The following is a 24,845-nucleotide window of genomic DNA, read 5'->3' as shown; positions in this document are numbered from 1 at the left end:
TATCCACTAAGCCAAACCAGCTAGGACTGAATTGCCTTTTATTTGCTGAATATTTTCCTCTGTAATATTGGCACCTTAAGTGCAATAACTAAAAGTCTCTTCTGAACTGCTCCTCTGTGTCTGTCCATATTGATCCAACCTCATGTGCTGTTTGGACTCATTCATCATTTCCGCTTCTCATCCTTGTCCACCTCACAGGAACTGGGCTTAGAGCCCAATTCTGCCTGATGCCACAGTCTTCCTTCTGTTCCAAAAGCCCTGACTTGACTTCCCATAACCAGCTAGGGCATGCTCAGATCCCTGGGTAGCTCGGAGAGGCTCTCTTGTCCCGATCTCTGTCCCTGAGCTCCCCTACAAGACTAAAGTTTCCTTCCTTACTCACCTCTTCTGAGGAGAGGGCACTGCTTGCAGATCACAATGACCTTGGCACTCATGTTCTTGCCAGCCTGTTGAATTGCCAGATTTCCCTCTTTATAGATGCTGATGAGGGAGATTGTGGCATGCAAGCTTCCACCCCGTGTGATGGTTGTGATAACAGTACCAGCAAATACTGCAGAAGAAAATGTTTTTGAAATTATATAACAGTGAAGGCAAATGTAAGCAGAATTGAGCATAATTTTACATTTTTGTAAGTTTCAGATGGGAAGCATTTTAATGTTAAAGAGAAGGCCCTAACAGAGCAATCAAATTTGATTCTGTATGCTTGTCACCAAAATTCAGGTTGAAGAAAGGAGCCATGGTGCTATCATGCTGCCCGTGTTGCTAGATGTTGAGACCCAGGAGGGAAATCTGAATAGCTATGCACTGTGGTCCATTACTGAGAAGGGACTCTTCACAATGTCTTATCCAACATGTAGATCAATTACCAAGTAAGGGATGGCTTATGAGCCTCTACCTGTGCATAGTTCACAAGACCTTGAGTCTTCAGAGGCAACACCAAACTCAGAGGTTGCATGAGGGTGTTTGGGCCACAAGGAAGGGAGTCTTTGTGTCTGTATGGGTGTGTGTGCCTACCTTTCTGCGTCTCCCCCACCCCTCTCTTTAGCCCCTCTCTTTAGTTGTCCTCTGTCTTGGAACTTTGGTTCATCCATGGGTCCTTAGCTTTCTCTAATTATCAGTAAATACCTGTCTTTTACTAGGTCTTTGATGTTCTCTTTATTAAATATATTTTTATTGATTTCAGAGAGGAAGGGAGAGGGAGAGAGAGATAGAAACATCAATGATGAGAGAGAATCATTGATTGGCTGCCTCCTGCATGCCCCATACTGGGGAGCGAGCCTGAAACCCAGGCATGTGCCCTGACCGGGAATTGAGCCATGACCTCCTAGTTTATAGGTCGACGCTCAATCATTGAGCCTCGACGGTCAGGCTGATATCCTCTTTCTTATCCACCCTGTTTATCTCATTTAACAAATCAAAGTATAGAACTGAGCTATAACAAAGCATTTTCTTGCTTAAAAAATTTTCTAGAAAAATTCAGTTGCTTTTCATTATGTAACTCTCTTTTTTCAATTGTCACTCTTGGAGAAAAGAGTCTAATTTCTGAGCCACAGAAGGAAAGAATATGTGTCTCTCAGAGGCGTGCTTTTGGCATTTTGGTGAGGGCAATGCAATGTGGAACAGGACCTGCATTGAAGGACTATTTTATGAGCTTATCCCTGCCCAGAAAAACCAGTAGCACTCCCTGGTTATTGTGACAACCCAAACTGCCTCTGGAGTTCTGGCTGAGAACCAATGGGCAGCTGGTGACTGTATGTGGTCGTTTTGCCATGAATCACAGTGGAGTTAATCAAGTTTTGGACTTGGCTGATAGGAGCCTTTTGGGGTGAAGTGAGAGCTCACTGCTTACATGGTGTGCAAAGCTCACAAAATCAGAATTCTCCTCTGTGAGTGCTCACTGCAAAATGTCAGCTTGTAGCCAAGTGGAATCAGGTGGCATCAAAGGACAAGGAGGGAGATTTCCTGAAGCACCCTGCAGAGACTGGCTGTCTGTGGTGGCAGGGACACCTGTGCTGTTTGGTTCATTTTATGCCTGGAAAGTGAAAGTGAAAGTGGGGGAGGGCCCAGGTCCCTCACTGTGGAGCTGCTGAAGTCTGATGCAGGGCATGCGGAGACCCTCTGGGAGGCCCTGGGTCTGGGGTAAGCTTTTAGGTTTCGCAGCTTTCTTTTCCTGGCAAGACCTTCCTAAATCTTCCTTGTGGAAATAAGCAACATAATTAAATCTGCTATCTTTTGCTCTTGAGTGGTTTTCACAAAAAGGGCAACTATATTTTAGTGTAAAAAGCTCTTCTAAATTCTAAATCATTAGTAATGTCTCCTGAGGTTCCAATTTATAGGTGTTTCCAAATAGATTTCAGATTTCCAGGTTTTAATTTAATACTTTAGAAGGACAGACATTGCAGAGGAAATGCTTGAATTTCCTGTAAGAGAGGCCAGCTTAGATATGCTTTTAATTGATTAAAGTTGAACTATCAATGTATGAAAAGATAACCAATTCATTAAAAATATGTGAGAAAAAAGTATATAGGTTTTTGTTTTGTTTTGTTTTTCAGTAATACCGAGCCAACCAAAATATACAGAATAGCAGTATCATGTACCAGGAATCAAATTAAATTTGTATGAAAAAGTAAATTTTCTATATACATATTTTTCTCAGTTATGAACTCTTGATATTTTGAAGAGCACAAGTCCATATACCTCAGTGTATGGGAAAGTATTTTCTTGGGTAAATCAAGAGTGTAACTTACCCTTTACCATCACATTCATGCCACTTTCATTGAGACTACTAGTATAGTCTCACGTTTCTTATAAAAGTTTCTTATAAAACTAAAGTTGCTTGGTTTTATTTCTTACCAAAGTTGCTTGAACAGTAATTGCTTTCCAGAGTACCAGCCCATCTACATTTTTGTTGACACATGGCCATGGTGGGTTTTAAACCTTAATTCAAAAAGGAAAGACATAAGATTCAGGAAAATAAAATCAAGTATAATTGGTATTTAGATATGAATCTATCACTTTAACATTCCTATTTTTTCTCTGAGCCACCAATATGTCATTGCAATGAAATAAAGATCATGCAAAAGAAATTCTTTATGCTACCAACTACTGCTCCAATTTTCTTAGCATAACTGAATATTCTTTCCTGAATTTTAAACCTGAGATAAAAGAAAACCCATAATTAGCCCTATTCTCTTCTTTTCCATAAAACTAACACTACAACTAAAAATAGAGTTTCCATTTGCCCTGCTTAGAAAAATCTAGTACAACAAATATGAGCTAAGAAAATATAGGCTAACTCTTCACTTTACACAAGGAATTCTATAGTGTCACCCTAAAGATGGAGAGAGCTTTCTTGGTACATTTAAAACATGCAATTGCTTAAATGTGAGCAGTACAGGGTTTTTGGAAATACTGCTCACATGTAAAGTGTGTTATATTTGTAATTAGATGCAACCAATTACTAAACATTGATATTGAGTCTGCCACAGCCTATCTGGAAATAGTTTTGTTATCACAACTGGGGCATGCTTCTAGCATCTAGTGGGTAAGGATTCTGCTAAATAACATACAATGTCCAATAGGAAAGAATTATGTGGCCCAAAATGTGACTAGTGCCAAGGTTGAGAAACCATGAGTGAACAAAATGAAATATTTAATCCCAATTACCATCATTTAAAATGTTTCAAAAATACTTGCTAATTATTCACTTATATGTGGCAATATTCTAGGAAGAACTAAGCAAAACAACTGTAACAAAATTGCACTTGTTAGATACGAATTTGCAGTTGAAGTACTGCCTTTCTAATAGGTTCTGCGGACTCTTCTGTGAATTTATTATTTATTTATTTACTCTTAATTTGTACCCCTACTAAACTCCAAAAAGAATTTGAAGTGGATTACAACATAAAATATATAAAATTTTAATGTTAAATACATATAATACCTTAAATACACACACACACACATTTCTTTTTAAGAGAAAAAGCTCAGTAAACACTTAGAGAGAATGTTGTTCCAGAAGTTGGAGATCTAAATTTACATAATGAATTGAACCAAAAAGTAGTGGCATTATGTTCTCCCTCATGGATGAAAGGTAACCCTTCTATGTGGAGCACTGGAAGCCAGCTCCTTCTCAGCCTCCAAATGTCAGAATGGAAGGTGGGTTGGTGTCCCACATTGCTCCATCCCTCCCTTCCATATATCCTTGCTCTCTTGCTCTCAGTCATCAGCTACACCACCTTAACCCTCCTCACCCTACTGCTATCTCCCCACTGCCCTGCTCTCCCAGCACCCACCTGGTTCTCAGCCTTCCTCTCTGTGTACTCCTGCACCTATCTTTGTGGGGCACCCTCAGTGTGGTACTCCCTCTCCATGCCATGGCTTCATCCTTCCCAGAGACTTTCTCTCTGCTCCATTTCAGTCACTCAGTCCCAGGCTCACATGTCCTCCTGTTGAAGTCTTTAGTCACCAATTTCTCAAATTTAGACATCCTCATATCCAGTATAACTGCCTCTACTTCAAGCTTAGTTATTAATTTACTCTCATGACTACTTTTTTTTTTCTATCTTTAGTGGTCCTTTCATTTGTTCTCAATTCATCTTTACTTCCTTGGCTGTTCCATGTAGTTTCCATTATTTCTGTCATTTTCTTGACAATACCTTAATTGTCCTTTCCCCCTTGTCCTTCAACCCTGTCCGAACCTAGGCTTGCACTAAGCTGAGTCCACAAATGGACCCTCATCGAAGTGACAAGCTGTTTGGTGGATCAACTCACTCCCCAATTTCCACAGCTCTTTTTCAAATTCTCTCATTCTCCTAAACACTTCCCTTCTCATTCTTAGCAGGTGACCCTGACTATTTTATAGAAAGAACAGAGATCATAGAAGAAAATGTCTGCAAGATCCCCACCAAACCTTCAAAGCTGTCTTGTCTGTAGTTGCTCTCTTCTCTCCCGCCCCTGAGAGAGGAGGCTACTCCACCTCTGGCCAGAGGTCTGTCCTGTGAGTCCTCTGGAGCAGTGGTCGCCAACCTTTCAGACCTCACAGACTACCAGTGGTCCACGGGCCACTGGTTAGCAACTGCTGCTCCAAAGATGTCCTTAAACCAGTGGTTGCCAACCTTTAGGCCTCATGGACCACCAGTGGTCTTCGGACCATGGTTGATGGCTGCTGCTCTGGAGGCCATGCCCCCCACCTTAGAAGATGTTCCCTCCTCAGGTCCTCCCTTCTGTCTGTCAGTATGTTCTCCATTGCTGGCTGCTTCCCATTACCTTTAACTTCTTCTAGACACTCAAAGCCTCTCTCTCTCCTTTAGGACCAAACTTGTGGAATGAGATGCTGGAACTTACTATGAATTTCTCTTCACCTTGTTCCAAACACCTCAGCCCACTCACACAATCCTTGCTAGAGTCTCCAAGTCATGAAATAGAATGGAAATATTTTAATCCTTCCCTTTTTTGAAGTTCCTTCAACACTTGGCTCTACTGACCATTCCCTTCTTACAACATCCTCTTCCCAGGGGTTCCCTGGCACATGATCCTGGATCCCTCCTTCCTCCTTAGTTCTCGCCTTTCAGTCTCTGTTACTAGCATATCCCCCCTTTAAAATGTTGGAGTTTCTAGAGAGTTAATTCAGCCCTTCTTTCACCTCTAACCTCTTCCTAGGCAATCTTATTCTGGGTCATGGTATCAACCATGTATTGGTGATGATTCTCAGATTCAGATATCTCGCTTAAATCTGTCTTCTGGTCTGGGGGCTCATAGATATAACTGTCCACATGACATCCACTTGAGTATCTCATGGACACCTCAGATCCAATGAGGTCACAGCTTAACTTCCTCTACCCAGTTCTCAACTTCAGTGAATGGTTACATTATCCACAAGGTTTTGCAAGCCAGAGATTTGGTAGGCATTCTTGACACATACCTGATCTCCCTAGTCCAATTAGTCACCAAGGCCTGTCAATATCTCCCAAGGTCCCTGACTTGCACAATAGTCAATAAATCTTGACTATCTCTGTATTTTTTTTATTTTAATTGATTTTATAGAGATGAAGACAGAAGCATTGATTTGTTGTTCCACTTATTTATCTATCCATTGGTTGATTCTTATATGTGCCCTGACTGGGGATCAAATCTGAAACCTTAGCATAGTGGGATGATGCTCTAACCAGCTGAGCTACCCGTCAGGGCTCTCTGTATTTACGTCATATCACAGTTCACCTGGACAACCACAAGAACCTATGGATCTTCTTGACCCCTACAACCTATTCACATCACAGTGGCCAGAGTGATCTTCACAGTGTAAATCTAATCCTCTACTTTGCTTAAATCCATCAACAGTTTCCCCGACACTTAGGATAAAATCCAAAATACTTAGAGCATAAGGAAAGAGATGGTAGGGACCAAAGATGAATCTAAAAAGAGAGAATAAGGATGAAGTGTGAAGGGCCTTATTACCACATGAAAGAGTTGGGCTCTTATGCTGTCCAATTTGGTAGCCACTAAGCACACGAGGCTTTTTAAATTTCATTAAATTAAAAATTCAGTTCCTCAGTAGCACCAGCCACATTTTCAGTGCTCAACGGTGGCTAATGTACTGGGTGGCAAGGTGTAGAGAATGACTTTAAGAGGGAGACAGGCCTGGTTGGCTCTGTGTGTGTGTGTGTGTGTGTGTGTGTGTGTGTGTGTGTGTATGTGTGGTGGCAGGGCAAGCAGTGAGGAGGTCAGATAGAGGTTAAAGATGACTCTCAGAGTGTGGCTATGTTGAGAAGCAGGTGGGGGAGCAGGTTTAGGGCAGAACGCAGTGTAATAAAAACAAGTTGAGTTTGATAGGTTTTAATATAAATGTCTAGCAGTTGCAAAACTCTAGGAGATAATTACAAATCCATGTTTGCCATTTAAGAGAAAGTTTAGGACTGGAGACAAAAGCTAGGGAACCACTAAGCACCATGGATGTGACCCTATAATTCACATGAAAGACTAAGGACAGCAGGGTCCACTGAGGTGAGCTGGAGTAATATTACATTAACAGGAGGCAGTACCCTTCCAGATCACAAGGTGGCAAACTTGGGGAGTGCTCAGAAAAATCAACTCTTCCAGAAGGGCCTGTCCTCTGGACAACCTTACTTGGGGAGCATACAGGAAATAGTGGACAATAAAGTTGGTCTTATTTCAACCTGCTTCATTTCTTAACCTTAGGTCCTTCCTCCTCACTTTTTTCCTGCTCCCCGGATTTAGATTTTGATATCTGGAGCCTGAAATCCCAGTGACTGGAGTTAACAGGATGTAGAGACTATATACAGGGAACCCCTCCTATCTTCCCAATTCTTAGATCATGTCCCAGACCAGAGTTTCCCAACTGACTTCCAGAATATGTCAAATATTAGTATTTTTGTTTGATTTACTCTAACAAATATGTAATATATTTTGTATTACACATTTTGGAGCAAAGTAAAAAAAAAAAAAAAAAGCCCAAATATTGGCAGATGTGAAAACAGGCACAGTATTTTAACCTAAAATACTATAATTCTATGTAATAAAAAGAAAACCATAATTTCATAAGTGCCAGCAAAGAAAAAGCAGTCTTATAATGATCTGTTATGTGGGTTCCTAGAAATTTTTAACTGGTCATAATTTTTTTAGATGACATTTACAAATTATTAGCTTAGCCCTGGCTGGTGTAGCTCAGTTGGTTAGAGCACTGTCCCATACATCAGGAGGTGGCAGGTTTGATTCCCAGTCAGGGTATATACCCAGGTTTTGGTATGCAGGTGGGAGGCAACCAATCAATGTTTCTCTCTCACATCAATGTTTATATCTCTCTCCCTCTCTTTTAAAAATCCATTTAAAAAGTATAGCTTATTATTCTTTTATTTAAAAGTATTTTTTAAAAATATATTTTATTGATTTTTTACAGAGAGGAAGGGAGAGGGATAGAGTTAGAAACATCGATGAGAGAGAAACATCGATCAGCTGCCTCCCGCACACCCCCCACTGGGTATATGCCTGCAACCAAGGCACATGCCCCTGACCGGAACTGAACCTGGGACCCCTGAGTCTGCAGGCCGATGCTCCATCCACCGAGCCAAACCAGTCAGGGCTAAAAGTATTTTTTTATTGCTTTCAGAGAGGAAGATTGAGAGAGAGAGAGAGAGAGAGAGAGAGAGAGAGACAGAGAGAGAGAGACAGAGAGAGACAGAGAGAAAAAGAAAGAGAAACATCAATGGTGAGAGAGAATCACTGATTGGCTGCCTCCTGCATGCCTCCCCACTGGGCATCAAGCCTACAACCAGGGCATGTGCCCTTGACTGGAATCGAACCCAGGACCCTTCAGTCCACAGGCCAATGCTCTATCCACTGAGTCAAACTGGCTTAGGCTTAGCTTATTATTCTTATACCTCATACTTCTCTTTCATTAATGGAGTCATATTAGTCTCTTATGTATTGTTTTCATCTTATTTAACTTATTTAATTTTAAATATCTTCCTTTTATTTTTTTTCTACTTTCAAAAGACTTTTTAACACTCCTTAAATTTATGTACAAATTTTAAAACAGAAAAACTCACCTGTAGTTACAGTGACTGTGGTGGTCATTGGCAGTGCTGTAGTTGTAGGTAATTTTTTTGGCCTGAATTTGTAGTGACCAATAAATCCATCTGCAGTTAAGCTTAAGTCTGAGAAAAACTGAATAAGAAGTTCATTTCTTTCAGATACAATTGGCCTAAAGGAACAAAAACATGTTTAAGTGGATGTATTTTAAAGTTTAGGTGGTACCTCTCTGAAATGTAGAATTTTCTGTTTCCATTAATTTCTGGCAAATTACTACTTGTTTAAACTTAAAAGCTAAAATACTTTAAAAAGGTGAAAGCCTTAATCTGCTCAATGTGAATGCTAATATTCACTGTTTGCCGAGTTAGGCACTGTGTTTTGTATAAACCCTCTGCACCACAACCCTATTACTATCCCCTTCTTATGGAATAGGCAAATGAAGTTCAGAGTTCAGTGATTCGCCTGAGGCCTTATAGCTAGTCTGTAGGAGAGCTGGAACTTGACGCCATAGACTGCAGTGGACATGGGGATCAGTGTAAACACTGAAGCTGAGCTGGTTCGTCATAAGCACCTCAGGATTTAGATGGATGTGGGAACTTGCACAGCTTCTCTGAGTGAAGACTCTGGGTCTAGCTGGCCTGGGGAGCTAGGGATGCTGGTCATGAGAGTCAGATGGAGAAATTTAAGGTGCTGTGAAGACACCACCCAACGGCTGGCTACCTATCACCTGAGTATAAGAAAGCCATTAGGGTTTAATTGAAATTCCATTTCACTTAGTACTGCAGTGCTTCATTTTTAATTATTTTATTTTTATTGATTTTTTTTGGGGGGGGTGCGGTGAGAAACACTGATTTGTTGTTCCACTTATTTATGCATTCAGGCTGGGTGTATTGGGAGGGTGCTCTAACCATGTGACTACAGGCCAGGGCCCATTTCTTTGTTGTTGTTGTTTTTGTTAATCCTCACCCAAGGATATTTTTCCATTGATTTTTTTTTTTCTTTTGGGACAGTGGAAGAGAAAGGGAAAGACAGAGATAAATATCAATATGAGAGAAACACATCAATTGGTTGCCTTTGCACAAGTCCTGGGCAGGGCCTGGGCTGAGGAGGAGCCTGCAACCAAGGTATGTGCCCTTGTCCGGAATCAAACCTGGAACCTTTTGGTCCATAGGCTGATGCTCTCTATCCACTGAGCCAAACCGGCTAGGGCCCCATTTCATTTTTAATGTGTCTTATGCATGCCTGCAGTGGAAGCATTTCTGTTCATAATCTTCGTTGCAAAATGCTATGAAGGAGAGAGCAAGTGATTATTTTGTTTTGGTGCTCATAATGACATCATTAAAAACTCCAGTTTTAGGGGTACTAAAGATTTAATGGTCTTAATAACTGAGGTTTAAAAGCTCTCTTAAATCTCAGGGGATTTCATTTAAACGTTTGTTATCATTATTTAAACAATGGTAAAAATGCTGTTTGGCTAATACTACTAAAAACTAAGTGGAAACATTAAATGTCATTTGAGTTGAGGGTTTGATTAAAGTCCTTTTTTGAGGCATCTTCTCGGCAGAATCACTTTTTAGGTACCAGGGACAGCCCATGCTGAGGTAGCTGTTCCCTCCTTGCTCAGCTAATTTCAGGGGGAGGTCTGTACTTGAGCCAACCAGTCAGAAAAACTGCAAGATCTCTTCTGCCCTGAAGGTTATTACTTTCTGAGCCAAGGGACTCGGCAGACCTAAGAATGAGCCCATAACCTGCCTTTAGTCTGGTCACAAAAGTGACCTAGGAGATCAAATAATGATTCTGAGAATCAAGCCTTTCACAGAAATATTCTGTCTTGCTTTTGAAAACACATTCCTTTAAAGAAACGCAAACAGCGTGCTTGAAACACAATTCTCAACTACAGTTACAAATAAAACGTTACTGTTGTTTAAATGATAAAATTACAAAAAGCAATTATTGTAAGCACCAAAGGAAACCTTAAACCCAACCCACCCAGTCTTCTGGGCAGGATGTTATAATTATAGTGACCATTCACTGTGTTTTCTATGAACGAATCTTGGGAGCTATATTGGAAAACAAATTTTCTCAAGGAAAAATATTTTAGTAACAGTCACATTTTTGTTATACTGCTACTGAGCTTTGTATAAATGTGACAGAATCACAGTGCCATATATTTACTGAGGGGCATGTGTTGCATTTGCAAATTAATGTTACAAATCACTAAGAAGGAAAGAAGATATCTCACTTGGATCAACTCTGCCCTGGCAAAGCCCAGTAGCAGATTGAGGATGCTGCTTCATTTCCTACAGCTGGCTACACTGGTTCTTGCATTCCACAGTCTTCTCCTTCTTCAATCATAGTCAATCAACCACAATGTCCTGCAAATTTTGCCTCCTAAACGTTCCTTGATCCACCACCTGCTCTTTTCTCCTACCCATCCCTACCTCCTGGACTTTATCTGGAGTACTGCACAGCCTCCTGGCCAGCCTCCCTTCTCAGCAGTTTAGGACGGGGTTCTAGAGAAACAGGTCCATCACTATGTACCAACCTGCACTTCCAGGTTGCTAATGTTTCAGGATGCGGAACCAAATTGAACCCACCTGCCTCATCTCTCTCTAGGCCCCAACTCAAGGTTTAGGCTCCAGAAAAGCATCTGTCTGCCCTGTGTCTGTGCTAACAGAGCTACCTCTGTGCTGGTGTTCTTGATCCAGCACCTAGAAGGGTTCAGGAATCTGGATAAGGGCTGTGTGTAGATTAAATAACAGTCCAGAGATGAAACATAAGTTTGAAAGGCATTTAGGGGCCAGAGGAGCTTGGCTAAAGAAACCAAGTTCTCCTTGTCTCAGGACCCCTTGCTATTTATTAACACAATTTGTCCTAAGGCAAGGTAGAGATATACATGGAAGGGTAAAGTTAGGTACAGAATCCATTGTCAGATTGGGGGAAATTGCCTACGGCTGTTCAGGTGTTTGGCCAGTAGGAGGCAATAACATGTACATTGAAATACCCTGAGCTGTCTGGCAGCAAGCAATCATTTAATGCATCCTTTTCAGGATTGGGGAAATGCCCTCAGCCATTCCCAGGTGATTCAGCCCTGCTGACATGCTGGAATTGGCTTCTGGCATGATAGCCCCCCAATCACAACACTCCTCCTTCTAATCATACTTCTTTTGTATCCTCACCCAAGGATTTTTTTTAACTGAGGGAGAGGGAAAGGGAGAGAGATGGGGGAGGGGGGGAGTAAAGGGGGGGCGAGAGCATGCAACAGAAACAATAATAGGTTGGCTCCCAACTGAAGATCAAATTGTAACCCAGGTATGTGCCCTGACTCAAAATTGAACCCAAAACCTTCAATTCCAATATTGTTAGTGGTATCGAGTCATCCTATTCATGAGAATAGTATATATTGCTATTTATTTAGGTCTTTTAAAATATACTTTAGTAAGGCTTTATAATTTTCTTATTAAGGCCTTGTGCAAGATTTGTAAAATCTATTCTTGAGTATTTTATATTTTGTTGCTATTAAAATAAATTTTTAAACATACAAATTTTAAATTAAAGTTTTTTAAAAAGATATTCTTGAATAAATTAATGTTTTCAACAAATAAACACATAAATCTGCAAGTCACACTTTAATCTGGTGATGTATGAAATAGATTTTCTAAATTCAAGCCAATCTTGAATTCCTGGTCAAAGAGTATTTTTTATACATTGTTAGGTTTGGCTTGCTAGTATTTTTTTCTTTTAGCAAGGAATAAAAAATACTTTACTTTTCATCACATTCACTAGTGAGACTGGTTTCTAATATTCTTTTCTGGTACTGGCCTTACCTAGTTTGAGTGTCAATTTATACGAGCCTTATAAAATTAGTTGTGGAACAACCCTATTTTTTGATGGAAGAATCTGTGTAGTGCTGAAATTATTCATTCCTGCAATGTTGGTTAGAACAGATGGAGAAACGCAATCTGGGTCTGTTCGCCCACCCCTAGATCACTTTTAACTAAATACCAAATTTCTTTAATAATTATTTGGCAATTTTGGATTGTTCTTTCTTCTTTTTTTTTTTTAAATTAAATCTTTATTGTTCAGATTATTACATTTCTTCCTCTTTTTCCCCCCATAACTCCCCTCCTCCCAGTTCCCGCCCCACCCTCTGCCCTCACTCCCCACCCACTGTCCTCATCCATAGGTGCATGATTTTTGTCCAGTCTCTTCCCGAATCTCCCACGCCCCTTTCCCCCCCAAGAATAGTCAGTTCATTCCCTTTCTATGTCCCTGATTCTATTATAATCACCAGTTCATTCTGTTCATGAGATTATTTATTCACTTGATTCTTAGATTCACTTGTTGATAGATGCATATTTGTTGTTCATAATTTGTATCTTTACCTTTTTCTTCCTCTTCCTCTTCTTAAAGGATACCTTTCAGCATTTCATATAATACTGGTTTGGTGGTGATGAACTCCTTTAGCTTTTCCTTATCTGTGAAGCTCTTTATCTGACCTTCAGTTCTAAATGATAGCTTTGCTGGATAAAGTAATCTTGGTTGTAGGTTATTGGCATTCATCACTTTGAATATTTCTTGCCACTCCCTTCTGGCCTGCAAAGTTTCTGTTGAGAAATCAGCTGACAGTCATATGGTTACTCCCTTGTAGGTAACTGGGTTTCTTTCTCTTGCTGCTTTTAAGATTCTCTCTTTGTCTTTTGCTCTTGGCATTTTAATGATGATGTGTCTTGGTGTGGTCCTCTTTGGATTCCTTTTGTTTGGGGTTCTCTGCGCTTCCTGGACCTGTAAGTCTATTTCTTTCACCAGGTGGAGGAAGTTTTCTGTCATTATTTCTTCAAATAGGTTTTCAATATCTTGCTCTCTCTCATCTTCTGGCACCCCTATAATTCTGATGTTGGTATGCTTGAAGTTGTCCCAGAGGCTCCTTACACTATCTTCGTATTTTCGGATTATTTTTTCGTTTTGCTTTTCCGGTTGGGTGTTTTTTGCTTCTTCACATTTCAAATCTTTGACTTGATTCTTGCGCTCCTCTGGTCTGCTGTTGGGTGTCTGTATAATATTCTTTATTTCAGTCAGTGTATGCTTAATTTCTAGTTGGTTCTTTATCACAACATCGAGGGTCTCATTAGATTTCTTGAGGATCTCCCTACATTTATCGGGAGTTTTTAGAAAATTATTGAAAGACCTTAAAGGTGTGGTTTTGAGCTCTATAGCTTCCATTTCTGACATCTGCGTCCTGTTTCTTTGTCTCCGCATTTTTTATGTTTTCTTGGTGCAACCCCTAGTGGTCTTTATGCGCCGTCTTGTTGTAGTTAAGCCTAGATTATTGTAGGTAATACTGGCGGGGATTTGACCTCCAGGCCAACTCCTTTATTTTTTAAAGTGACTATTGTATTTCATTTGAAATGAAAGTTAACCTTTATTTTTTAAAAATCTTTATTGTTGAGGGTATTACAGATGTCCCCCTTTTCTCCCTCCACCCGGTTCCTGCCCCACCCCAGGCCTTCACCACCCTATTGCTTGTGTCCATAGGTAATGCATATGTGCATATCAGTTCTTTACTAGCAGTTAATCTCTTTTAACCCCTCCCCTCTTCCCTCTGAGATTCATCAGTCTGTTCCATGTTTCTATGTCTCTGATTGTATTTTATTCACCAGTTTATTTTGTTCATTAGATTCCTTGTTCAATTGATTCTTAGATTTAATTGTCAATAGATACCTATTTATTGCCATTTTATTGTTCATATTTTTTATCTCTTCTTCTCCTCCTTCTCCTTCTTCCTCGTTAAAGAATACCCTTCTTCTTCCTCTTCTTAAAAAATACTCTTCAACATTTCATGTAATACTGGTTTGGTGGTGATGAACTCCTTTAGCTTTTTCTTGTCTGTGAAGCTCTTTATCTGACCTTTAATTCTAAATGATAGCTTTGCTGGGTAATCTTGGTTATGGGTCCTTGCTATTCATCACTTGAATATTTCTTGCTATTCCTTTCTGGCTTGCAAAGTTTCTGTTAAGAAATCAGCTGTCAGGAAAGTTTGCCACATCTCTGAGCCCAGAGAGTCAGAGGGAAACCCTGCAGTGGCACCCAGCCGTGTCCCTTGGAACAGGTGCAGCCTCTGTTGGGGGGAAAGGAGATCCGCAGGACTATTGGCGCTGGGGGATTTGAGATCTGGATGCCAAAATTACGAAAGACTGAGCCCATAGGGGGCAGCCTAAAGCGCTGACCAGACCATGCAGTGCCAGTAAGAGAGGAGCTCCCAGAGACTCAGTCTTCCCCGTTTCTGCGGCCAGCGTTTGTTTGTTTGTTTTCACTGAACCCTGTTCATAGGACATTTTGGATACAGACACTCACCCGTGTTGAGGAGTGGGAGAAGGTGCAGACAAGTAGAATCTGGGGAGAGGCTGGGGAGAGAAGGGGGTCCAGGAGAGGTGGCAGCAAGTTGAGTGCTGAGTCATGCCGGAGCCCAGGACCTGGGCAGCCATTTTCTCCTAAAGTTATAACCCCTCCCTCCAGCCCCCAGGCAAGGAATACAGCCACGCCCAGATTCCATCCTGAATGAGATGAAGGATTAAAATAATCTGATTAGTCCCTGGAAGTTAACAGGGTCTGGCCTTCAGTCCCAGAAACAGAAAATAAATAAAAATCACAGACATTCCAGAAAACTGGGATCTTAAGTCAGCCAAAGGATTGACATTTCAATTTTCCATTTTTATTTTTATATTATTATGTTGTTAGCTTTTCTTTTTGCTTTTTTCTTTGTTTTCTTTTTTTTTGTTTGTTGCTTTTTTGTTTTCCTTTTTTGTTTGTTGCTTTATTTTCTACTTCTTTTCACATTTTTTTCATCATTCAATTTTATTTTATTTTTACTTGCTATTTTATATTTTTTTACCATTTTTTAAATCAATTTTTTTGTAAATATGTTATTTTGTTCCCCTTCTTTCTCTTCTTATCCACTCATCCCTTTCCTACTTCCGCTATACTGAACTGAGGTCCTCCCCATATTTATCCAATTGTTTTTTTGTTTTTCTCCTTTTTTTGTCTTTATTTTATTTTTATATTTTATTTATTTTTTTATTGCTTAAAGTATTACAAAGGGTATTACATATGTGTCCTTCCCCCCCCCCCGCCCTTGACAGTCCTCTTGCCTCCCCTACCCCCCAGTGTCTTATGTCCATTGGTTATGCTTATATGCATGCATACAAGTCCTTCGGTTGATCTCTTACCTCCCTCCCTCCTGTCCCCCAACCCTCCAATTCTTAACCTTATTTCCAGTATATCTGCTCAGCCTCTACAGATTCTGCCCCCACCCTCTTTACTGAGTGTTTGGTATTTGTATTTGTTTGATTTATCTATTGGCTCTGTGGCGTTTTCTCCATAAATATATATTATCCTTTTTCTTTTCTCTCCTATCTTTTTCTCTCTCACTTGGATATTATTTGTGCTCTCTTTCCTCTCCCCTAGTTATCTTTTCTAAGGTGGTTGCTTATATTGGGATTATTGGTGCTGTGAGTACATTCATGCTTTGTTCCTTTTGGGACATGTCTTGTTAAGGTGAATATTTTGGGATTAGTGTTCTACGTTCTATTTTCATCTTTCCTTTAGCATCCTTTTACTCTACCTCAACTTTACCTTTATGCCAAAACTCTCTTCCTCACTTTTCCCCTTTTGTTGTCCTGTTTCTCTTACCCTATGCCTGCTTTAGATTTTCCCTATTCCTTATTTTTACCCCCTATTAAAATTTCACCCTACTTATATATCTAATTACCAATCTCCTGCTCTAAATCCATATACACCTCTCTCTACTCTTTCATCACTATCCAAAGTTTTTTCTCTCTCTGTTGTTTTGTTGTTGTTTGCTTGATTGTTGAGTATATTGGGGTTTTTTTTGTGTGCTTGTTTGTGAAATTGTATTGTTGTTTCTTTTTATTTTTTTGTTGGTTTTTTTCTGGTTATTTTTTTGCTTCTGTTTTCCCTGACCTCACTTGATATTAGTTGTTGTTTGTAGTTTGCATTCATCTCCAGGGACAGGTTGCTGGAATTTGTTGGGATTAGTGGCTGTTCTATTGGAGTGTTCTCCCCATATAAATAGCTTCTTCCCCTCTTCTATTTCATTCTCTTTCTTTTCTCTCTTACTTTTTTTCCCCTTTTCCCAATTTCATTTTCACACTCCTTTTTTTTCTTTTTCTCTTTTTTTTTCTCGTCTTTCTTCTTTATCCCCTAATTCTCTTTGATCTAGTGGTCACCTTTATTTGGGGTTATTAGTATCGTGAATACATTAGTGTTCAGTGACTTGTGAATTGTGCCTTGTTGTGTTGTATTTTGTGCCTTTACGTCAATTCAGCAGGGAGAACTACATAACCAAACACCTGGAGAAGAGAGATCATGGGGAGACAAAGAAACAGCCCGCATATGAAAGAAAAACAGCCATCACCAGAAAAGGAAGTAAACAAAATGGAGGCAATAGAGGAAAGCAACCTGTCAGAGAAAGAATTCAGAAAAATGGTCATAAGGTGGATGAAAAGAATGGAAGACAAATTCAACAATATGTGTAAGAACCAAGAGGAAATGAAGAAGAACCAAGAAGAAATGAAAAATGACATCACTGCTATAAAGAACTCAATGGACAGCATCAACAGTAGATTAGAAGAAGCAGAGGACCGCATCAGTGAGCTAGAAGACAAGGTAGGAAAAAATACCCCAGCAGAGAAGCTTCTAGAAAAAAAAATTAAAAAGCAGGAGGAGAGCCTAAGAGAACTTTCGGACAACACGAAACGAAACAACATCCGCATAATAGGGGTGCCAGGAGGAGAGGAAACTGAGCAAGGAATAGAAAACCTGTTTGAAAAAATGACAGAAAACTTCCCTGATATAGGGAAGAAAAAACTCACACAAATCAAAGAAACTCACAGAGTCCCAAACAAAATGAACCCCAAAAGACCGATGCCAAGGCACATTATAATTAAATTGGCAAACACCAACGACAAAGCAAGAATCTTAAAAGCAGCCAGAGAGAGACAGAAAGTTACTTACAAAGGATCCCCCATCAGACTAGTGACGGATTTCTCAACAGAAACACATCAGGCAAGAAGGGAATGGAATTAAATATACAAAGGAAGGGTCTAAATCCAAGAATACTGTACCCAGCAAGGCTATCAACCAAAATTTAGGGTGAAATCAAGAGCTTCACAGACAAAAAAGGACTATGGGAGTTTATTACCACCAAACCAGCAATGCAAGAAATGCTAAAGGGTCTGCTGTAAAAAGAAAAAATAAGAAACAAAGAAGGAACACGGGTAAAGAATAAAAATGGCAACAAACAAGTATGTATCAATAATAACTTTAAATGTAAATGGATTAAATGCCCCAATCAAAAGACATATGGTAACTGAGTGGATAAGAAAACATGACCCATATATCTGCTGTCTACAGGAAACCCACCTCAGAAAAAAAGATGCATACAGACTGACAGTGAAGGGATGGAAAAAGGTTTTTCAGGCGAATGAAAATGAAAAAAAAGGCTGGGGTAGCAATACTTACATCTGACAAATTAGATCTCAAAGTGAAGGACATCAAAAGAGATAAGGAAGGCCACTTCATAATACTAAAGGGAGCAATCCAACAAGAAGAAATAACTCTGGTAAACATATATGCACCCAATATAGGGGCACCCAAATACATAAGAAAACTTCTGGAGGAGATCAAGGGAGAGATTGACAGCAATGCAATCACAGTAGGGGATTTTAACACACCACTATCACCATTGGACAAATCCCCTAAACAAAAAATCAGCAAAGAAACATCAATCCTAAATGACTCACTAGATCAGATGGAGTTAATTGACATCTTCAGAACAATTCACCCCAAAGCCACAGACTATACATTCTTCTCAAGAGCACATGGGTCATTCTCAAAGATAGAGCATATATTGGGTCACAGACAAAGTCTCTTCAAATTCAAGAAGACAGAAATCATATCAAGCATCTTCTCAGATCACAATGGCATAAAATTGGAAATCAACTACAATAAAAACAATCCAAAAAAATCAAACACATGGAGACTAAATACCATGCAATTAAACAACGACTGGGTTACCAGAGAGATCAAAGAAGAAATAAAAAACATTATGGCAACAAACGACAATGAAAACACAACAATCCAAAACCTATGGGACACAGCGAAAGCAGTCTTGAGAGGGAAGCTCACAGCTCTACATGCCTACTGCAAAAAACAAGAAACAATGATAATAAATTACCTAACCCTACAACTCAAAGAGTTATAAAGAGAACAACAAGAAAAGCCCAGTGTAAGCAGAAGAAAGGAAATAATAAAGATCAGAGCGGAGATAAATGACATAGAGACCAAAAAAACAATACAAAAGATCAATGAAACCAAGAGCTGGTTCTTTGAAAGGATAAACAAGATTGATGAACCAGCAGCCAGGCTCACTAAGAAACAAAGAGAGAGGACCCAAATAAACAAAATCAGAAATGAAAGAGGAGAAATAACAACAGACCCCACAGAAATACAAAGGATTGTTAAAAAAAATACTATGAACAACTGTACTCCAACAAACTAGACAACCTGGAGGAAATGGACATAGTCCTAGAAAAATACAACCTTCCAAAACTCAATCAGGAAGAATCTAAAAATCTCAATAGGCCAATAACTATGGAAGAAATTGAAGCAGTCATCAAAAAGCTTCCAACAAACAAAAGCTCTGGGCCAGACGGCTTCACAGGGGAGTTTTACCAAACATTCAAGGCAGAAATAAAACCTATCCTCCTCAGACTATTGCAAAAAATTCAAGAGGAAGGAACACTTTCAAGCTCATTCTATGAAGCCAGCATCACCCTAATACCAAAACCAGAAAAAGACAACACACTGAAAGAGAATTACAGGCCAATATCCCTCATGAACATGGATGCGAAAATCCTCAACAAAATCCTAGCAAATCGGATCCAGCAGTACATCAAAAAGATCATACACCATGACCAAGTAGGTTTTATCCCAGGGATGCAAGGATGGTACAATATCCACAAATCAATAAATGTAATACATCACATAAACAAATTGAGAGATAAAAACCATAGTCATATCAATTGATGCAGAAAAGCATTTGACAAAATCCAACACCCTTTCTTGATAAAAACTCTCAGCAAGGTAGGAAAGAAGGATCATATCTCAACATAATAAAAGCCATATATGACAAACCCACAGCCAACATCATAATCAATGGGCAAAACTAAAACCATTTCCCCTAAGAACAGGAACAAGACAGGGATGCCCTCTCTCACCACTCCTGTTCAACATAGTACTGGAAGTACTAGCCATTGCGATCAGACAAGAAGAAGAAATAAAAGGCATCCAAATTGGAAAAGAAGAAGTAAAACTGTCCTTATTTGCAGATGACATGATACTGTACATAGAGAACCCTAAAGACTCCATCAAAAAATTATTAGACTTAATAAATGAATTCAGCAATGTGGCAGGATACAAAATTAATGCCAAGAAATCTATGGCATTTCTTTACACCAATAGTGAACTTACAGAAAGTGAGACTAAAAAAGCAATCCCATTTACCATCACACCAAAAAAATTAAGATACCTAGGAATAAACAACTAAGGAGGTAAAAGACTTATATGCGAAAAACTACAGGACACTGAAAAAAGTGATAGAGGAAGACATAAATAGATCGAAGAACATACCGTGTTCATGGATTGATAGAATCAATATCATCAAAATGTCCATACTACCCAAAGCAATCTATAGATTCAATGCAATCCCCATTAAATTACCAATGGCATATTTCACAGATCTAGAACGATCGTTCCAAAAATTCATCTGGAATAAAAAAAGACCCCGAATAGCTGCAGCAATCCTGAGAAAGAAGAACAAAGTAGGAGGGATCTCAATACCAGATATCAACCTATATTACAAAGCCACTGTTCTCAAAACTGCCTGGTACTGGCACAAGAACAGACATATAGATCAATGGAATAGAATAGAGAGCCCAGAAATTGACCCAAACCACTATGCCCAATTAATATTTGACAAAGGAGGCAAGAGCATACAATGGAGTCAAGACAGTCTCTTCAATAAATGGTGTTGGGAAAATTAGACAGATACATACAAAAAGATGAACCTAGACCACCAACTCACACCATACACAAAAATAAACTCAAAATGGATAAAAGACTTAAACATAAGACAGGAAACCATAAAAACACTAGAGGAATCCACAGTCAGCAAAATCGCAAACATATGCTGAAGGAATGTCTTCTCTGATACTGCTCCTAGGGCAATGGAAACTAAAGAGAAAATAAACAAATGCGACTACATCAAAATAAAAAGCTTTTGCACAGCAAAGGAAACCATCAACAAAACAACAAGAAGGTCCACTGCATGGGAGAACATATTTGCCAATGATATCACCGATAAGGGTTTAATCTTCAACATTTACAGGGAATTCATGCAACTTAACAAAAGGAAGATAAACAATCCAATCAAAAAATGGGCAATGGACCTAGATAGACACTTTTCGAAAGAGGACATACAGGAGGCCGAAAGACATACGAAAAAATGCTCAAAGTCACTAATTATATGAGAAATGCAAATCAAAACAATGAGGTATCATCTCACACCTGCCAGAATGGCTATAATCAACAAATCAACAAACAACAAGTGTTGGAGAGGATGTGGAGAAAAAGGAGCACTCGTGCACTGCTGGTGGGAATGCAGACTGGTGCAGCCACTGTGGAAGACAGTATGGAGTTTCCTCAAAAAACTAAAAATGGAACTCCCATTTGACCCAGTGATCGCACTTCTAGTTATATATCCCAAGAAGCCAGAAACACCAATCAGAAAGGATATTTGTACCCCTATGTTCATAACAGCTCAATTCACCATAGCCAAGATTTGGAAACAGCCTAAGTGCCCATCAGCAGATGAGTGGATTAAAAAACTGTGGTACATCTACAAAATGGAATACTACGCTGTGGTAAAAAAGAAGGAACTCTTGCCATTTGCAAAAGCATGGATGGAACTGGAGAGCATTATGCTAAGTGTAAATAAGCCAGTCAGAGAAAGATAAATACCACATGATCTCACTTATTTGTGGAAATAGAGAAAAACATAGACTGATGAACAGGGACAGATCCAAAGACAGAGAAACAGTGATCAGACTATCAATCCCCGGAGGGAACGTAGGGGAGGGTGGGGTTAAGGGGAAGAGATCAACTAAAGGACTTGTATGCATGCATATAAGCCAAACGAATGGACACGGACAACAGGGGGATGAGAGCATGAGTCGGGGCGGGGAGGTTGGGGGTTAATAGGGGGATGAGGACACATTTGTAATACCTTAACCAATAAAGAAATTAAAGATAAAAAAAAAAAAGAAATCAGCTGTCAATTGTATGGGTGCTCCCTTGTAGGTAACTAACTGCTTTTCTCTTGCTTTTAAGATTCTCTCTTTGTCTTTAATCCTTGGCATTTTAATTATGATATGGCTTGGTGTGGGCCTCTTTGGGTTCCTCTTGTTTGGGACTCTTTTGCTTCCTGGACTTGTAAGTCTATTTTTGCCTAGACGAGGTCCAGCTGTGAAGCAAGGCAGGCTGGTGCTAGTGCCATGTCTTGGGCCATTTACTGATAGGTTTGGGGCATGATGACACCAGCTGCAGCTTGTTTGAGAGATTTTAGGAAAGTCTGAAGCCTGAGCCAGGACAGACCATTCATATGAAAAAGCTGCTGCAAACAGCTTGGATGGGGCTGCAAATTGGATTGGGAGGGGTCTCAGAGAATCATCAGTGTTGAGCAAACAGTGTGAGCCAGGCTGATGAAGACTCAGACATGGCTGCCAGTCAGCCCTGTGACAGGGGAGGTTCTAGCACAGGAATAATGACACCTATGAGCACCCCTATCTGGGAAAAAGCTACCCCTGAGTTCCTGCCCTGATGCCAGACAATCCAATTCCTCCCCATATGTCCCTGGATTCCCCCAAAGTTGCCCAGTGCTGAAGCTCAGAGGATGTGAGACTGTGTGTGCAGGCCTTTTAAGAGGACCTGGTACTCCTGAAGCCTCTGTGTCACTCAGCCACAACCCCTGCTGGTTTTTACAGCCTGAAATTATAGGAACTTCTCAGCTCTGAAATTCTGGGCTGGGGGTCTGGTGTAGGGCTGGGACCCCTTGCTTCTCATGAGTGGACTCCACAGGGAAGATCTCCTTCCTGATTAAAAAAATGGCACACATGATGTCAGATCAGCCAGTTCCATGTCTCTGCCCATCCTACCAGTCTCAATGTGTTTTCTTCTTTACTTCTCTAGGTGTAGGACTTCCATTCAGCCAGATTTCAGGAGTTCTGAATGATGGTTGTTCTATATTTTAGTTGTAATATTGATATGGTTGTGGGAGGCGGTGAATACTGGCATTTACCTACTGCCATCAACTTCACCAAAAGCTAACCTTTACTATTAAGTATAGTGTCTAAATTCTGGGCACTAGAAAGGCTGGCTATGCATCCTATTTGTATTGCTGTTTTATTTTAAAGTTTATTGAATTTATTGGGATCACAACAGTTAATAAAATTATATAGGTTCCAGGTACAATTCTATAATACATCATCTGTATATTGCATTGTGTGTTCACCACCTCAAGTCATGTTCATTTTTACTTGAAAAATGTATTTTCCCCTGTTGTTGGATACAATGTTCTCTATCCATTAGAACAAACCTATTAATTATATTTTTAATCTTCAATATCCGAATTTCCCATCTTTCTGTAATTCACAGTTAATCTGTCAATTATTTAAAGAGAAGTGTTTAAAATCTCCTAGTATAATAGTGGTCTTTGTAGATCTATCTTTTAATTTTTAGTCATTTACTTTTTTGCTTTACACATTATTGACATACATGCAAGTTTATAACTTCTGACGAATTGTACCTTTTATCATTATACTAGAGGCCCAGTGCACAAAAATTTGTGCATGCGGGGGGGTGGGGGGTGAAGAGGGGTCCCTCAGCCTGGCCTGTGCCCTCTCACAGTCTGGGACCCCTCGGGGGTGACCACTTGCTGGCTTAGGCCTGCTCCCTGGGGGATTGGGCCTAAGCTGGCAATCAGACAATCCTCTGGCAGCCCAGCAGCCCTCGGGGGATGTCCACTTGCCAGCGGGGAGCAGACCTAAGCTGCAGTCGGACATCTTTAGCACTGCTTAGGAGGCAGGAGAGGCTCCCACCACCACTGCTGTACTGGCAGCCATCAGCCTTGCTTGTGGCTGAGCAGAGCTCCCCCATGTGGGAGTGCACTGACCACAAGAAGGCAGCTCCTGCATTGAGCGTCTTCCCCCTGGTGGTCAGTGTGTGTCATAGTGACCAGCCATTCCCAGTCTTTCTGCTGTTAGGGTCAGTTTGCATATTACCCTTTTACTATATAGGATAGAGGCCTGATGTACGGGTGGGGACTGGCTGGTTCACCCTGAAGGGTGTCCCGGATCAGGGTGGGGGTCCCGCTGCGGTGCCTGGTCAGCCTGGGTGAGGGGCTGATGGGTGTTTGCAGCTGGTCACACCCCCTTCAGGGTGGGGGTTCCCACTGGGGTGCCTGGCCAGCCTGGATGAGGGGCTGATGGCTGATTTCAGGCTGGCCACACCCCCTTCAGAGTAGGGGTCCCCACTTGGGTGCCTGGCCAGTCTGGGTGAGGGGCTGAGAGCCATTTTCTGCATTTTCCCCTGTTGTTGGATACAATGTTCTCTGTCCATTAGAACAAGCCTATTAATTATTTTTTTAATCTTCAATATCCGAATTTCCCATCTTTCTGAAATTCACAGTTAATCTGTCAATTATTTAAAGAGAAGTGTTTTGGAGAAACTAAGATAGCGGCATAGGTAAACACTGGGAAATTGCTGCCTCCCACAACAACTTCAAAAATACAACAAAAAGACAAAACGGACATCATCCAGAACTACAGGAAGGCTGCTGAGTGTAAATTCTAAAACTAGAAGAAAAGAAAAAAGGACACTGAGACTCAGAGGAGCTGCGGAAGTAAAGTGCCAAGGTACAGAGGCTCGGGCACGCGCGCGGAAAGGGGCTGGTACCTGAGGATGCGGCTGTCTTTTTGAATCAGGAGGGAGTCACAAGCTCCCGACTGCTCTGAACTCCAGTTCCGGGAAGTCTCTGGGGACCCAGGACTCATACGGGGAGAAACTGGACTGTCTGGCAGCAGGCAGAACTCTGAACTTGAGGGCGGCTTTCCCTCAGAGGTGTTTGCAGCAATTATCGGGATACTGAGACGCGAGGCCCCTTA

General features: G+C 40.5%; 1 protein-coding gene across 2 annotated transcripts in view; it reads right to left on the bottom strand.

The window, feature by feature from the left end:
- The window catches only part of PCOLCE2 (procollagen C-endopeptidase enhancer 2), a 123,080-nt gene that overhangs the window by 8,934 nt on the left and 89,301 nt on the right, over positions 1-24,845 (bottom strand). Inside the window, exons 6-8 of one of the 2 annotated variants that reach the window (XM_059688251.1) lie at positions 8,565-8,719; positions 2,854-2,937; positions 383-550 (exon numbers count right to left, since the gene is read on the bottom strand). In XM_059688251.1, the coding sequence (XP_059544234.1) occupies positions 383-550; positions 2,854-2,937; positions 8,565-8,719 (407 nt within the window). The remainder of the gene's footprint in view (positions 1-382; positions 551-2,853; positions 2,938-8,564; positions 8,720-24,845) is intronic. The other variant, XM_059688252.1, reaches the window with a different exon arrangement.

This window comes from Myotis daubentonii, chromosome 3 (assembly GCF_963259705.1).
Source record: "Myotis daubentonii chromosome 3, mMyoDau2.1, whole genome shotgun sequence".
Lineage (NCBI taxonomy): Eukaryota > Metazoa > Chordata > Mammalia > Chiroptera > Vespertilionidae > Myotis > Myotis daubentonii.
This window is presented reverse-complemented; position numbering and strand designations above follow the sequence as displayed.